This window comes from Neopelma chrysocephalum, unplaced genomic scaffold (genome assembly GCF_003984885.1).
Source record: "Neopelma chrysocephalum unplaced genomic scaffold, ASM398488v2 Primary Assembly neopelma1_209, whole genome shotgun sequence".
NCBI classification, from domain to species: domain Eukaryota; kingdom Metazoa; phylum Chordata; class Aves; order Passeriformes; family Pipridae; genus Neopelma; species Neopelma chrysocephalum.
Window position 1 is genome coordinate 1,239,279 of NW_020897871.1, and position 16,732 is coordinate 1,256,010.

The 16,732-nt window shown below is 41.5% G+C and overlaps 2 protein-coding genes across 4 annotated transcripts in view; both read left to right on the forward strand.

Annotated features, from left to right (window-relative positions):
- Positions 1 to 5,113, forward strand: part of TAMM41 (TAM41 mitochondrial translocator assembly and maintenance homolog) — a 28,425-nt gene extending 23,312 nt beyond the window's left edge. For 2 of the 3 annotated variants that reach the window (XM_027703144.1, XM_027703141.1), the window contains 2 exons: positions 3,709 to 3,843; positions 4,728 to 5,113. In XM_027703144.1, coding sequence (XP_027558945.1) covers positions 3,709 to 3,836 — 128 coding nt within the window. In that variant the 3' untranslated portion in view covers positions 3,837 to 3,843; positions 4,728 to 5,113. Of the gene's footprint in view, positions 1 to 3,708; positions 3,844 to 4,727 lie in introns of those variants that run through there. The other variant, XM_027703134.1, reaches the window with a different exon arrangement.
- A 4,794-nt stretch (positions 5,114 to 9,907) lies between these two features.
- Positions 9,908 to 16,732, forward strand: part of VGLL4 (vestigial like family member 4) — an 83,970-nt gene continuing 77,145 nt past the window's right edge. The window contains exons 1-2 of the mRNA XM_027703120.1: positions 9,908 to 9,941; positions 16,016 to 16,092. Of these exons, the coding sequence (XP_027558921.1) occupies positions 16,029 to 16,092 (64 nt within the window). The 5' untranslated portion in view covers positions 9,908 to 9,941; positions 16,016 to 16,028. The remainder of the gene's footprint in view (positions 9,942 to 16,015; positions 16,093 to 16,732) is intronic.

Here is a 16,732-nt window from a genome sequence, read left to right on the forward strand (position 1 = left end):
CAGCTTTCTTTGAAAACCCTTAGTAATACAGTCAAAGATAATGTCCTGAATATTAAAGTAAGACACATTTAAGAGTGGGTTTGGTGTTTCAGAAGCTGCTTGCTCCTGAAATGGTGGTTCAAAACATTAGAAGGCAAAGACAAGTCTGTGATGTGAGAATGAGTTGGCCTCATTCCTGCAGTGAAACAGCAGTCTTCATCCTGCACCTTGCTAGCTGAGCAAGGGCATTTATTCAAGAAATAAGGTTCTCCTAGGAAAAAAAAAGGTAACGTGCTGCTTGCTGTCTGGCAGCTAATTAACCATTTTTATGTGCAGCAGATGCTGTGTGGCATCAGGCCCTCCCAGCCCTTACACTGTTTGTCCTGCCATGGATTGCTCTGCCCCTCCACAGGTGTTACTTTACTGCAGTTTGCCTGTAACATGAGCTGGCCATGTTTGTCTTACATTGCTGGATACCCCCTGCATATCTTGATTTGGCTTTATGAACTTCCTTTGTGTACAGCACTATAATGGGTCGCTTCTTGCTCTTTGGAGAGAGTTTTGCAAATCCCAGTTTAATAGTTCCTAGTTCACTCCATCTGTTGATATATTGCCAGTATCTAAGTCTGTGCACTAAATGTTTGTGAGACTTATCTTAAGTCCTTCCTCGTCATCCATATAGGCTGAAATCTTCAACTGTATTCTGTTCTGTAAATCATTTATCTCTGTGCCTTTTAAGAAGTGGCCTACCTTTCCCCTTGGGGCCGTTGGTCTTGAACGTATTTATTTTTTTGGCAGAGTGCCATGAATGAATCATAGCCCTGAGCAGCTCAGTCTGGGCTCCTCTCGATTGTTAATAGAGAATACTTGGGGCAGTTGCTACAACGCCTTGCTCTGGGAGACTTTTAAGAGAAGAGAGATTGATTTCAGACTTGTTAGTTGCTTTTGAAGTTCCTCAACAGTATGTGGAAATGATTTCTTATGGTTGTACAGCTGTAACGCACTAAAGTAACTCGTGATTGTTGAATGGGAAGTTGGTACATGGGAATATGTTACTAACTCTTTGTCCTAATGAGGTGTTTGCTCTTTCACAAAAAATAGTCACTTTAGCTTTTCATTCCATTTGTAACTTTCCTGTTTATACCTTCCTGCTCCATTTCCATACTGCTTTATTGTTTCTCTTCTTGACTTAATTCTCAAGTCTTTCATTCTGTTCTTCAGACATCCCTCTTTTTTGGTTTGGCTGTCCCACATGGATATTGTTTCATACTCCCTCCCTCTTTTTCCTGTGTAACAGTGCTTTCATTAAAGGCAACCAGGCAGATGATTTATTTCTGATGTCTTAAAAGGCTTCTTTGTAATGAAGAGCCTGGAGCCAATCAAACTACTAAGGATTTCCGTAGGCGAATCAGCAGCATGGGCCTGGCTGGCTCTGAGACCCACAGTGCCCACAGTGAAGTACGGAACTATCTCATGCTTCAGAGGGAATGAAGTAGCTGACAATGGGAAATCAAAATTTGACTGGATACATCACCATAGATTCTGGTTTCCACTTCTTTGTTAACTTGTCCACTGTTGTGAGCAGCTCATTTGGCTAGCAGTGGGATGTTTGGCTGCTCCTAAACTTTGGATTTGGGCAGTGCACAAAGCTGTAGGACACAGGATGCTGACCTCCTCCATCAGCATTTGTGGGATGTGTTCTTTATCACTTGCACATTTCCCATTTTCCAAGTGTTTGAGCAGTGAGCTTTTCCAGCTGGTTGGCTGTAGTACCCCTCAAATACCACCTATATTGAGTACACCTGACTTAGTTTTAACTGCAGAGCCTGTATTTCTCACCTGTGCTTCAGGGAGGCTTCTCTTTAGATTTGATTGACCTTCAGTGTGAGGGAATTGGACCAACAGATGGGGAGTAACAGCTGCAACCTGATCATAAACAAGGTGCCTGTAGGTTAGCACACAGCTGAGCAAGTGGGATCCCTTTCTGTTAGAGGGATGCACTTTGGAGTATTCCAGAGATTCCTGATGTTTGCAACAAAAATCTTTGCAAAATTGGGAAGATAAAGATGGATACAGAGGCCAGTATTCCTGGGTGGCTTAGGGAACTGAATTGTGAGGTCCTTGTTCTCCACATTGAGGTAGTAATGCTACATCCTGTTCTGACTTGGGAAACTTCAGAATAAACAGAGCCCTTGGTGAGTGTCCAGTGGAGGGGGATCCAAGCAGGGTTGTGACTCATGCCTTTTCCCAGCAATTAATTTAAAAATAGAATTGACACTGAAATATGCTTTGAAGGTCAGAATGCCAGGTCAGTGTGTGTCTGATAGTTTTTCATGGGTAAGGTGTTGATAGAGGACGAAGTATTCTTCATTTTCAAATTCAGTTCTGCTGGCCGTATATTCTGTGTAGAAAACGAATTTTCTTTGTATTATCTGCTGCAGGAAGAAGAGACATTACCTCTACATAGGTATTTTCTGGCATATTTTTTGAGTGAATAGCTGCTCTGTCACTTTTGATACTGTGGTTTCACAAAATTTTGCAGCGACCTTATTTACCTGTTTTTTTAGATAAAAATTTACATCACAGTTGCTAACTGATCCTGAACTTGATGACTGCCTTAGGGAGAGGCAGTAATCACTTTACTCTTGCATGTTTTAGCCTCTTACTCAGACTGGTTAAATCAGAGATGTTAAGAAATGGGTTAAATTTTAGTACATGAACAGGAAGCTTCGGACTATATACATTCTGAAATTATTCATGAAAGCTGCAAATATTTTAGTTACATCTTTAGTAGAACTTTCATGTCATTTTTGCCTTCACAATTCAGCGTTCTGCCCAAACTTTTCATTAGTGGTGGGTGGTTATTTTGATGATTATGCACATTTTTTTCCTGAGAAATTGAAGATATTGCAGCTGTAAAGACAATATTCTGAACTGACTGAAACTTCATGCAAGTGTCATGGCTATAGAGGATTCTTCCTACTTTTGAATTTGAATAGAATTTGATTCTTGGGAGTTTGCAACCACAGGGGACTGTCTTTAAAAACAAAACAAACCAAAAAGTGGTCATAACACTGTGTCTTTTGGTTCCTTCACTTGCTTTTGTTGTACTGTGAGACCTGCTCTGAAAGACTTGAGCCTGATGTTTAAGATACCTCCCCTACTGGTTAAACAGGCCAAGTAAATGGTAAAATATCTCATTTATTTAATTAATTTGTATTACTTCTCTGCATGGAATCTATCTAGCTCTATGAAATACTTGGTGAATTTGAAAGGCTCTGCTCCCACACAGAGGATTATTTTTTTAATCTCTGCTTCCTGCCAAAGCTTCTCCAAACCTTAGTATTGAAGCATGAAGGTGGGGAGGGGGGGCATTCAGTGGGGTTTTTTTGGTTTTGTTTGTGATTTTGGTTTGTTCTTTTAATGTTGCCGTCCTCGAGTTGTCTTGCTCTTAGCAGTGGTGAAATGTCTGGCTCATTCCTTGTACGAGACAACAGTGAGAGCCAAGAAGTTTGGCTCCTTAAAATGTTTTGAAAAGTGGTGCAGGACAGGGGGCAGAGCTGACATAAAGCAGCCTCCCAATGTCTGTCTCATGATATTGTCACAGTGCTGTGGCATTACAGCCTGGGGCAAGGCTTTTGAAAACCAAATTATTTCCACAATAAATTCTAGACTATTTCTTTTTTCTTTTTTTTTTCTCTGTTTTTTCTCCCCTCATTGCATCCCAAGTCTGGTGTAGGGGTATAAATCCTAGATGGGGAGATGGTACACATTCTGCACACTCCTGGTTAACTTTGAGCCTGCATCCTAGGGTTAGACTTGCCAAGCAGAAGACTGAGTCAGCAGCAATTTCATAGTTTGAAGGTGAGTTTGTACAGACAACAGTAGATGGTCACTGTGCTTTAAATTCTTACATTTTTAAAGTGGATTATATTTAAGGGTTGTACTTGCACAGGTGCTTTTAAAGTACTGGTTTTTTCTGCTTGTCTTATTGTTGTTTAAAGAATGTCTCCTCTGTTCCTTGTTTATAGTTTATTTGTGGCTAATTTTCAGTATAAAATTGAAAATGTGTTACTTGTATTATAGAATCATAGAATCATTTAGGTTGGAAAAGACCTCCAGGATCCTTGAGTGCAACCTTTGACCAATATGGTGTGATTCCATGACACATCTTTGAGCTGACACATGGATATTCCTAAGGGCCTAGACAGTCTCCTGGTGCCCAGTTCCTTTAGGCAGGCATGTTACTCTTATCCAGTCACCTACTGCTGGTTTAGAAGAATTTCAGGTGACTAAAGAACCTTTCCTTATAGCCTGGAAATGTATGGAAATTATGTAGCTTACCATAAGTTAGTGTGGAAACTCAGAAAAATAGGTTTGCATCTTATGAATTGCAACCAGTCCATGATTTTAATGATCCCAGTGGCACTAAAGTTCCTCTTGACTTATGTGAAAGGATACAAATCTAATAGGGAGTTAAATCTATTATATGTATGTGTTTGTTGCACAAGAAAAAAGTGTACAGTAAAGAGGTTGCTTTGAATATTTATCTACATTTGTGTATCACGGTTATACTGACCTTTCTTTTACACTGAGCTCATCATTCAGTCTCTCTGTGAACCATTTGTGGTCTTTTTATCAGTGTTTAACAAAACTTGGACAAATTAAAACCAGTGGGTGTGACCAAAGGTTGCTTTTAATTTGTTAATCCGACACTCCTTTATTTTTAACTTTTTTTTTTTTCTCAGCTATCTTGACTGTCTTCATCTTATGGGAACCTCCATAGGGTGGAATCTTTTCTAGAACAAAGCAAGCAAAAAGTACCTGTGGTTAAATGTTCTGAAAGAACAGAGTTGGTGGTGTTCATATTTCTGTTTTAGTCTGAAAGTATCTCATTGTTTGCTTGAAGATTATGCTGCTGTTATGACCCTGCTCCAACTGAAATTATACTGTCTCTTTTAATCTGCCTTTGGATGATGAGGCAGACAATTATGAAGAGGACAAGCTTTGTCTTGAAGCAGGTAATAAATAACCATCTCCATCAACTTACAGTTTGGATCAACTTGTCTGTCTGGAATTACTGCAATTTAACACATTATGGTCTAGTGAAATAATAAACTATCTTCAAAAAAAATTAAAGTGTCTTTTTAAATCTGATGTTTCACAGTGTTTTGGATTTTGAGTGTGTTTTTATATAAGGTAGCTTTGAGATGCAGTGCAAATGAACCCAGATTTTTGCAGGGAAGAGTTTTAGATTCAGAGCTTAGGAGTGTTAACATGGAAGAAAAGATGTTTGTTTCAGAGGCTGCTTAATTTGTGTGTGATAAAATGTGTTTTGAGATATGATTTTAAAAGCTGCTGTCATTTGGTGTAAAATCAACCTGTTTTATTAAAAGAATGTGTGGATAGATGGAAGTATGCATTGTAGTTGTACTGACAGAGATTGTGAAGCAATGACATGCCTTACTAAGCTGACAAGTAATGGTGTTTTGTGATAGCTTTGGGAAAAGTTTGCTTTTGGCACCAACTTAATCATCTTTGTGCAAAGTTTAGTATGCCTTGGGCTTCTCTTCAGACTCAAGGTAACTTCATGCATTCCTCTCTGTTGTATTGTTGCTGTTCGAAAAACTAAATGAGATTGCAGTAAGAAACTGGAAGAACTTCCATAAATTCCTCTGTTACATGCAGTGATACCAGCTGGCAAATTACTTCCTTAGATGGGCACCTAAAGAAAAAGAAACCATCTCTTTGTAGCTCTACGCTTGTGTTGTTGACTGAAGCAACACACAAGACGTGCCCCCTGCTGCAACTCTTAGAAGCTGAAATCAGTCAAAAATAGTTTATCAAACCAGGCTGGAGTCCCTTTGCACATGGAGCACCCGTGGCTGGTGAACACTGCAGACTTTCACAATAATGAGGCTATTGCTGTTGGGACCCACATGGAGGGAGATACTTGCCCAAGGCATTTTTAACCAACTCTTGGTATGATGAAAATGTTTTATTTTCTTGGTTGGTCATGGAACAGATGTCAGGCTTAATTTCAATAGTAATTACAAGATTAATGTTTGAGTAGGGTCTGTAGAACTGGGCCATCAGAGCCCCCTGCAGACTGCAACTGCACTTGCTAGTATACAGTTTTCTCCCTCTGGTTTCAGGTCTTTTCCTTCTTCTATACTAAAAAGAAGAAAAAAGTGTTGAAACACTTTGTGAAACAGTGGTAACTCTCAAAACATACTTAGAAATGACTTGGTGGCTTTTGGTGCTTGTGAAATACTGGTGTCTTTCTGTGCCCCTGTGCTAACATATTGTTTGAGGAGTTCAGTGGGCCTGGGGGATGTGGCAAATCTCTGTGTGAGCAGCATATCCACAGCAGGAGAAGTTGGGAGACATTGATCCTGCGGCACCTGAGATGCACCATCAGTGATAATCCCGGCTCCCTCACGCAGGGGTTAAATCTTCTGTTGCAGTGGCCATACTGTATGGAGAATGTGGCTAATTTTTGGTGATTAATACACATTTGGAACAGGAGTAGCAACTGGAGTCTGTCCCAGGATTTGCATCATACCTTAGGTGCCTTACCCAAGGCTGAAGCACTACTTTTGTTTTAGTTCAGCTAGCAACCCTCAGCTGTCTCAATCACTTTTTGGGTTTCAGCAAAGTATATTTTTGCTGGTATCCGAGTCAGCAAAGAGCCTTTGATATCATTCAATTAGAAAGTACATGCAAAAACTAAAACAAATTTTAACACCCAAGCAAAACAAAATCCTGTTCCTCACCCAAGACTGGTTTTGCTTTACTGGTTTGTGAATTTGCCTTTTGAGCGGCTTCGCTGAACATTAGCCTGTGTTGAACTCAGCAGCTTCAACAAGGTTTTCTTATGCTGTTTTCAAAGATTTCCAGTGTTTGACAACTTGCACTTCATTCTTTTGGTTTTAACAAGTGTTTACAGCTCACTTCAGTGGGGAAGTCTGTCTGTCTGCACCAGCAGTGTCTGTACGGGAATGCACAGGGTCACTGTTCCCAGCAAGCTGATGTTCCTCAGACTCTTCAGATGTTTAGTAAATATCCTGTTGTAAAACTTTTGCTGGGAGCTGTAATAGAATATCCAAAGGATGAAAAGCTGGTTTTGACCTCTCCTTTTTCAAGCTCCTCCTCATCCCAGGAGCTCTGTGTCATTAAACAAAGAAACCCTTCCTACCTATTCCCTCCAGCAGTTATAAACAGGAGCGGCAGACTTTTTTCTTAAAGATGCATATTAAAAAGTCTTGTAATTACTCTGCAGCAATTAATTCTCGTGATGTGTACCAATGTCTAGTTCAGATCTTCCCCCAGTGCCTGTGGCTTTGTTTTCCATATTTCATTTTTTTTTCTGATATCTTTTTTTCTCAAGTTTTAGATTATTATGACTAGTATTTTTCCAAATATTAGATCATCAAAATTCTGTTCTTGTTAGCTGGTAATGAAAATATTTTTCAGTAGTCTATTAATACAATATTAATTTAAAAAATATAAATATTACCATATATTGGTATAAATGTCATAGACAAAGGTTTAAAAATACGTATAAAATTATGTTTATGATTATTATGAGACTATATGCCTTTCAGTTTTTTAGCAACTGAAATGTTTCTATTAGGTATTCTGAGTGTGTGGAGTCTAAATCTGGATTTCATTTAATGTTTGGAATGCATTTTTGGCTAGCTTTTGGTGGCCCGGATATCTCATGACCTGTCCACGCAAGGATATGAAAATACTTCAGTGTCAGCTATTCTTGTATGATTTTGATAGACTTTTAAATGGGAACTGGACAGCACAGGCCCTTCATGGGATCTGAATCTTTCAAGGAATCCAAGTACAGGGTGTGTGGGTTCATCCCTGGCCGTTCCCTTCCGTGCAGCCTCCCACACCGCTTGGCCGGGCTGCTGCTTTGGCTGCACCTCTGGCTACATGTGGGAGCTGTGCTCCCTCCACCATTTCATGCACCAATCCCAGTTTCAGGATCTAAAATAAACCTTGCTGTGCCTTGGTACTTTTTTTTCCTTGAGAAAACACATACAATTGTGCTGCCATTTATATACTTATGCATTTATTATAAGTGTGTGTGTCTGTCACATTGAGGGGAGGAGGAGCTGGATAGGAGAAATACCATGAGCAGAATTCCACTGAGACACGACATTTCTGTTGCCTTGTGCTCTTTTTGGGTTCCACCACAAATCTTCAGCCCTAAGGCTCTTTGTGGGGTTCACGTTGATTTGAAGTTGTGTCAGGGCAGGGTTAGGTTGGATCTCAGGAAAAGGTTCTTCCCCCAGAGGCTGTTTGGGCACTGACCAGGCTCCCCAGGGCAGTGGGCACAGCCCCAAGGCTGCCAGAGCTCCAGGAGGGTTTGGATGATCCTCTGGGGCACAGGGGGTGACTGCTGGGGATGGGCCTGTGCAGGGCCAGGGGTTGGACTGGATGATCCCTGTGGGTCCCTTCCAACTCAGCATATTCTGGGATTCTTTCTCTTTGCAGTGCACTCCAAGAGCTGCCCAAAGCACCCTCAGATCCTTGTGAAGGTAAAATGCAGAATTATTGGACCTGTTTCTCTGCATGACAACTGATGTTCATGTGGACACCAGAAGATCAGTACAGCACTTTCCCATTACTGTTCTGTACTTAATTTCTGCAAATTAAATGCCTGTTGCACAAACAGCATTCCCAAGTTCTTCAGAGTGCATTGGAAAAGTCTTAGTTTGGCTTCTGAAAAGTGGCTCTGTTCCAAACCAGTTTGTTTTTGATAACATTACTCAAAATGTTGTTTGCACAGGCAAAATGTGCTCCTAAATTGCTTGAGTCTTGGGAATGGCAAACTTGGAATGAGTGCTGCTGCAAGGCAATGGGAAGGACTGAGGATGTGCTGGTGTTCGGGGAGTGCTGGGATGGTGAGAACAGGTGTTTCTTGCTTTTCCCAGTAGTCCAGTGCTTGAGGGACTGGATCGTTCTGGCTCCTGGCAGACATTCAGACTTTTTGCAGTTGCACGTGGGAGCTCCTGCTCTGCAGATGGAAGAGTATGAGAGCGATTCGTTGACCGTGGCGATGGCTCAGCTTTAGTTTCACACAAGTCTGACTGTTGGCAGTTCCTCCGATGGCTGAATGAGTCACATCGAGTGCAAGAAGGGATTCTGTAAAAATCTGCTGCGGTACGAGCAGTAAACAGGAAACAAAGTGACGGATCTGTTCAGACCAATTGTCGTCAAATTGTGTGGAATACGTGGACGTTAGCCCCCCATCCTTCAGCCCGGCTGTAGTACGTTACCTCCGGCTCTGAAACGCTTGTTCCTCGTCATTTGTGCGTGTGGCTACTCAGCCTGTTTGTGAGATGCTGAGTGACGGCGTGTTTCAATTTGAAACGCCAGTGGCGCACTTCTGCTTTTAAAAAAGTGCTTTGTGAAGAGAAACTTTGTGTTGTTTGCCTGTAGTTTTAGAAAAGCTTTTTAAAGCAGGGTCGGAGTCAAGCAGGCACAGACCGGCGGCGTTGTCCCCACTCCCTGTTCTCTTGTTCCTCGGTGTGGCGTTCCCGGCTTTCTCGGGGTTCGAACCGGTGGCCCTTCGACCTCGGCCCCGCGAGCCCCTCCCCGGGGCGGGGCCTGGCGCGCGCGCTCCCTACCTGCGAGGATGTGACGTCAGCTCATCATTACCCTAATTACGCTGACGTCATAGCGGGCTCAGCCAATGGGACCGCCCCGTGCTCCCCACCTGCTCGCCACAGAATTCCCTCATTCCTGGGATTCCTCCCCGGGCCCGCGAGCGAGCGGGGCCAGCGGGGCCGGGCTCGCCGCGCCTGCTCCGCTCCGCTGCCGGGCCGCCAGTGCCGCCCCTTCCCGCCACTCCCGGCCCGGCCCGGCCCGGCCCGCGGGCGCCGCGGCCGCGCTGCCGCTGCTCCTCCTGCCGCCGCCCGGCCCCGCCGCCGCCCGGAGCGCCGGTGAGTGAGGGGGGAGCGGCCGGGCGGGGGCGGGCACAGGTGCTGTCCCGGCCGTGTCGGCGGGACGGGGCTGCCCCGGCGCGTTCTCCGCGCTGCGGGACTTTCCCCGGGGCGGGCGGAGCGGAGCCTCCCGGGGGGGCCGCGGAACCACCTCGGAGCGGCCGCGGGGGCTCCGAGCGCTGCCGGCGGGGCCGGGCCCGCCCGAGCAGCGGGGCTGTCCCGGCAGGGACCGGCTTCGCCGGCTGGAGGTGCCCGAGGTGCCGCAGGTCCCAGCGAACGGGAACGGGGAGGAAATACCCCCCAGGAGCCCCTACCCCGGGTGTCCCGAGCAGCGGGACCGAGCGGGCACTGCGTCCCTGCCGTCCCCAGCTCACACGTGGGCTCCCGCACGGCGTGCGTTTCCTGCAGGGAAAATCCCCGGGGTCACATCAGTAGCAGAGGTGAAACCTTCTAGAATGAGTCCCAAGGGCGCTGGGAAGGTTTTTGACTCTGTATGTCGTATATTCCATTTGTAGAGAGATTTTTTTATTTAGTCTGTAGCAGTGCAATGTCAGGCTGTCTTATGTGTTCCCCAGATGCAATCAGCAGTAATCAATTCTCAGGGTTTGCGTTTTTTAAGTAAATAACTGGGCTGGAGCAGTTGTTGCTGGATCTCCAGCATCCCCAGCATACTGTGGGGAACAAGAATGGGGTGTTTTGGTGCAGGATGCTAAAACAGGGTAGAAAATCATTATACAGACTCTTGGGGGCATGTTAATTAAGAGCATTCACATAATAAAGTGTCAGGTTCTTATTTACATATATGTAGCTCTGATAACCTTCTCAGCATCTCCATATTGCATTAGTTAATTTGTTTGTTCTCAGAAACATTTGAAACTTTTCTATTATAAAAGGGAGCTTCAGTTCTATCTACTGTAGTTAAGTGTTTGCAGCAGTGTGTAACATGTAGGATGGACTGAGTGGTCTTGTAGATAGATACAAGACATGGTCAGGTTGGACTTCTCTACCTTTAATTTCTTAGGTTAGCTTTTAATTCAAACACCATTGCTAATAGATTTCTTTGTAGAATGTTACTTTGTTAAGGAGTTTTTATGCAACAAGACAACAAAAGGCACAAGGTAAAATGCCGAAGCTCTGCTTTAAGCTTATAATTTTCTGTGTGATGAGTTAAATTGTTGTTTCTGCCTGAAGATTTGCCTGTTCGAACACTTTTTCCACATGCAAAACAACCATAGTTAAAAACCCCAAAGTAGAGAATAAATAACTTTATTTTTTTTTAAAGAAAGTGATATTTTGAAGATTCCTTGGCCATACTTGGCCTGAACTCACTCTAAGGACGATGGGTTGTAAATGTAGGAGATGATCAGTACTAACGGTAGTCATGACCTAAACTGAGTACTTGCAGTTAACATTTCACATGGGTGTCTCAACACAGGATTTATGTATCAACAAGTGGAAGCTTTGGTCTAAGTGCAGTTGAAGGAATTTATTGTGTCTATTTGGGACACGTACTGTGCTTGTCATTTTTCTCATTCATGTTGCAAATCTGATTTACTGTCTCCTATAATAAAAAATAAAAGGTATTCACCTATTTTGCATCAAACTGCTGCTTTATCTTCTTTTCCTCTGTGGACTTACTGGTTGTGCTGATAAGCTGTGCCTGGATTTCCTCTTCAGTTTTGCTCTCTCCCATGGAAATCAGCTGAGTCTCTCTCTATAGGTACATCTGGTTATGAATTTGGGCAGGACTGTGCCTCTATTTCCCTGGGTAGGAGCTGCTTTTGACCATACTCTTCAATTAATCTTGTTTTCCCTGTACTTGTGTTTATCTGCACTTGGTTCACTTTAGTCTTGATTGTTTCTCGAGTGTCTTGTCATTCTTGAATCACTTTGTCATTGTTACAATGGGCTTTGTTTATTAACCCTCCTTTTCTCCCTCAAAAGTTATCTCTATAATTTCACCAGATGGCAATTCAAGTACCAGACTTTTCTCTCAATCATTAGAAGGTTCAGCCTTTCTCTCCTTGTCTAGTTCACACTCGACACATTTGAGAGAACTCTTTCAGGTGTTCCTTAGGAAGGTGTTTGCAGTGGCTGTTCTGTCAGGCAGACCTGGAATCCAGTCATCGTCATGGCTGTGATTTCACTTTGGCTTTTCATATCCAAACTGTGTCAAAATTCTTCTGATTTTTTTTTTCTTACTTGCCCAGCATGTCTGTTGTTCTCATCATTCTTTGTCCTTGTTTCTATCATCTAACTTGTTACTTCAGCTCCAAGGTAAAGTCCATCCTAGACAAAAAACATCATATCTCCTTAATGAGTACTGCCCAAACATCATCTTTCATGTTTCTCTTTTCTTTCTGTCCCTTTGCTATTTCCCCTTTTAAAAAATCAAATGTAAAGTTTTTCTCTTTATTTCAAATCATTCCTGATGTACCCTGAATATATCTTTGGTGGGATTAAATAATTGTCTTTCTGTTCAGGCTGAGTGAGTTGGTGCTGTTTACTGAATTTCAAACAAGCAGCTTTAGGATTTTTCCATTAATGCTTTTCCTGGTGCTTGGAAGGTGCTGTATAAATCCATGAAATCACTTAAATCTTCATTTTCAAAAGCTTTAATTTCTCCATAGTCTTAAAGAAAAAAAAAGTTAGCAGACATTTGCTGAGAGTATTCCGTGTGTGCCTGGAATTTTCAAAAATGTGAAAAGAAGAGGGGAAAAAAATGTGCTGTTTTGTTACATTAATGGGTGTTGCGTGTTTCAAGTGCTGCATAAAAAAATTAAAGGTGGATCAGTGTTTAGTAACTTACTTGTCTTTCAGGCATTGTACCTCTGTTTTTACATTCTGTGTCTTTACTACTTTCCAGAATGTTTCTGTACTGCAGTGTGGGTAAGAGGACAGAGTAAGGGCATGCTGAATGGGAGCAGTAGCTGATAAATAAAAGGACTGAGGAAGATATTAAACTAATGTTTGAAATTACAGTAGATAAAAATATCTTGAATGTTTGTAAAAGTGCTTTTGGCTCATGTCTCTTTAAATCTAACAGTTAAGGGATTGTAACAAGTAAGATATTTGGGAAACTGTTTCCATAGTGTTTAAATCAGATTTAGTCAGAGGAAGTTCAATTGTGTTCTTGTATTTCACTGGTCAGTTGTTTTCCCTTACCAGATCAGAGTGCAGAGCAGCACTTACACATAAGATAGAGTTGGTTTTTGATGGGGATACTCATGAAAGTCCAACATTTTATGCAGGCTGGCTTCTGCATACACAGGTTTCTGTGTCACGCAGAGAATTAGCTGGATTTTGTCAGGAGTCTGCTTTTTAACTCGCTTTTTTATTTTTTAAATTTTTTTTTGGAACCTTGGAAAGTGTCCTGGTCTTTATTTCTGAAACGTGACTCCTCCTGAGGATGGCTGGGCTGTTCTCTGAAGGCAGCCCTGGCAAAGCTGTATCAGTTGCTGACCTTGCCCAGATCAAATTAGGTTTTTAAGCTTTGAGCAGTCTAAGAGAAGATCCCTCCTCTCTCATTCTCATAGGCAACCTTTATTGAAGTGGTATCACTGGCTTGTTAGTCTAATTTAGAGATAGAGGGATATTTAATATTGTTTGAAAAATAATCTGGAAGTTTATATCTCCTTGAAGGTAATTTTCATAACTGTGAACGTGTTCAGTGTGTTTAAAAAAATCACAGAATACTTGGTATTGCACTGTGGGATTTGCAGCTCTCCCTACAAAGCAGCTCTTAGATGAGCTCAGCATTCTGCACAAGGCCTTAATTTTAGAGGAGCATCTCAGCAACCCTCTCATGATATGGACTTGAATAATATATAAAGATGCAAAACTATATAGAGCCCACTTTTAGTGAAGTTGTTTTTGAAGTGTCTAATTTCCTGAATAGAATTAAGACCTGGTTCCTGTTTCCTTCTCTCAGTGTGGATTTCTGTCACCAGCTAATTCTTTTACTAGGGACATGTTCCGGAAAGAGTTTGGGCATCTGCTACTCCCATTACTTGAAATTTACTGAAAAACTTAAAGAAAAAAGACCATTTCTTGTCAATAAAAGACATTTTACTATCCTTTGCGTTGTTCTTTATCAAGAGGTGCTTGTTTTTTTGTTTTTCTTTTCATAAAGAGTTGACTAAAAGGGTTTGCATTGCTGTCTTTGAAATTTAAGACAAAGTTAGCACTAAATCACAAGTTAGCCTTCAGTTTGGTGTAGCTGCATCACCTGATCAGACATATTTTAGTAATTTTTCCGACTGAATTTTCACTTTGTTAGAGGAATTTGTGTAAGAGGGTCAGTAATCAACAGTCTGGGGAGAAATAAAGTGTTATTTTGAAGTCCAAGAAAACAAAAAGCAGGAAAGAAACTAAACTAAGCATCAAGATCTAAGGGATCAAAGTGGAGTGATGCTGAAGGCTTCTTCAGCAAACACGCTCTGCCAAATATTTGCTTTGGTTTGGAGGAGAATGTGGCCAGACAAGGTATGAAGAAATATTTAATAGTAAAATAAGAAGCTCAGATCTTGTTTTCTAAAACCTCTTGCCCACAGGTACTATCTTTAAATGAAAGAGTTAATTGACTTAAAGCTTAGTTAAAATACTGTTCTTGAGCAAAAGCTGATGATGACAGGGAGGGAAAGTGCACGTTTTAAACCTCAAATGCTATGCTTTGTTATTTCAAGTTTTTCTCTTGTATAGTTCTATGGAAACATTACTGGATTTAATTATTTAAACTTAAAAATATATTTTTTAAACTTACAAATACTTCAAAATCCTTTCTCTTATGCTTTAAAACCTTTGATTAAAATCTTTGATGTTATTTAGGAAGAGGGAGGGAGGACAGTGAAGTTTATTGTTTTAGTGCAAAGTCAAGGAAATTGCTTCCCAAACATATGCTTGTTGTTAAGTCTGTGTACATGTTATACATGTGTTTGAGATTTCTGTAGTTGCCACTACCTTCTTTTTTTTTTAAGATTATACTGTAAAGTAAGTTACAGTAAACAGTTTTTATGACAGAAGATCATGCTAAGTTTTTGGTGGAAAAAATCCAACAAAACTGTTAGCTGTTCCGAGATTTTCTTTCTCTATTTTTTTTCTTAACAGTTCTGCCTATGCTGTTGCCTTCTTATTTAAAAACACATATAAGTTGCTGGCCTTTTAATGAAAGCAACTTGACAGCACGTTATTCTCTTCCTTAATTTCCCTTTCATATTTTTGGAATTTCATATTGGGAACTTCTTTTTTAGTTTTGAAGCCATCTGTGTGAAGCTTTGAGAAGCTTATGGGAGCTGCAATGCAATCACTGATTTTATGGAAGAGCCTGTTGCTTGATACGGTGTTGAAATGTCCATTTTTAATGTGGTAGGATTAATTTTTTGTGTGTGGGAATTATGTGTTGCAAGGGGCTAAAACCGGGGAAGAGCAGCTACTGAGGTGTGTAATTATACAGGTTGCAGTTCTCTGTCTGTGTTGTTGTATATACACATACCCAGAGTTCAACTATGTGTCCATTAGTAAATGGCTTATAAACTTTGAATGATTCTACCCTGGACATAGGAGAGAGGATGGAGATGGAGTTTATTGAATCCTGTGGCTCTAAAGCAGTCTCGTGCTCAGGTAGCCAGGCCAGCTGTCACCTTCACTGCAGATGAGTTGCATCTTTGGATATTGTCTCAAGTAGCTCTTAATTGGGATGGAAGGCTAGCATGTGGGACAAAAAAGCACAACATGTAGTAGATAACCCTGCTGCAACATTTGTGAGCAGCAGTCATCAGCTTCAGTACTTGAGAATTTGGTCTTCTGGTTTGTTTGGGCGAGTAGTTGGTGGGAAAGCTAATTCCAGTGTTTCCTTGTTTTCAAAACTAAGCAATTACTTAGTTTTAACAAGTCCTGTGCTGGTATAACATGAAAAGAACAGCAGAAACTTAGATTTTTGATTCTTTTTGCTGTCATGCTCTTTTTCGTTCCTTCTGTAAAATCTGATGTGTGTATGTTCTGAACAGGTGATGGAGCACTTGGTATGTTAAGGATTCTGAGTTTCCTATCTGTAACTTTGGTTCTGAATTTTGCAGGATCCAGGGAGGAATGGAGACTCCATTGGATGTGCTGTCGAGAGCAGCATCTCTAGTACATGCCGATGATGAGAAACGTGAGTCTGAAATTTAGCTCTCTGCTTTGCTGGATCCAGATAATTACATTTGCACTCTATGTCAGCCTAGATGTTGGCTCTATCAATCTTGGCATTTTACTGAATCAAAGATGTGTAGAAAAATGTCAAGAACCTTTCAGAGGTTGTCTTCCTCAGGTGCAAGCCCAATATGTTGCATTTAAATCAGTTAGTGTGCAAGACAGAATCATTCCCGTTATTTTAAATTACTTACCAATTCACATGAAGGTGCCCCTCTTTTCCCAATTGCATTTGCATTGTGAGTAGACAAAAAGTTGTAAAGGAACTATGTCAGACTAAGGCCAGTTTGAGAACTCGCCCTCCCTGATGGTATTGGTTAGGCCTGTGGGGGCACGAGTGGGTTGCAAAGATTTCAGTTCATAAAAACTACCAGGTAGACTGTTTTCATTAGTAATGAGCACTTCATTTTCCTTTCACTGCCAGTAAAAGGTGATAACAGGGTTTTAACATAGTGATGTCAGCGGCAGCCCATCATTTGGGTAATATTTTTGCTTTTAATATTCATGATAAGAGTTTCAGGTGGGTTAACTAATGTTAGAATAATGTTTTCAGTTCTGCCAAACTGCAGTGCTGCTTTGTAGAACAAATTGTTACCTGCATG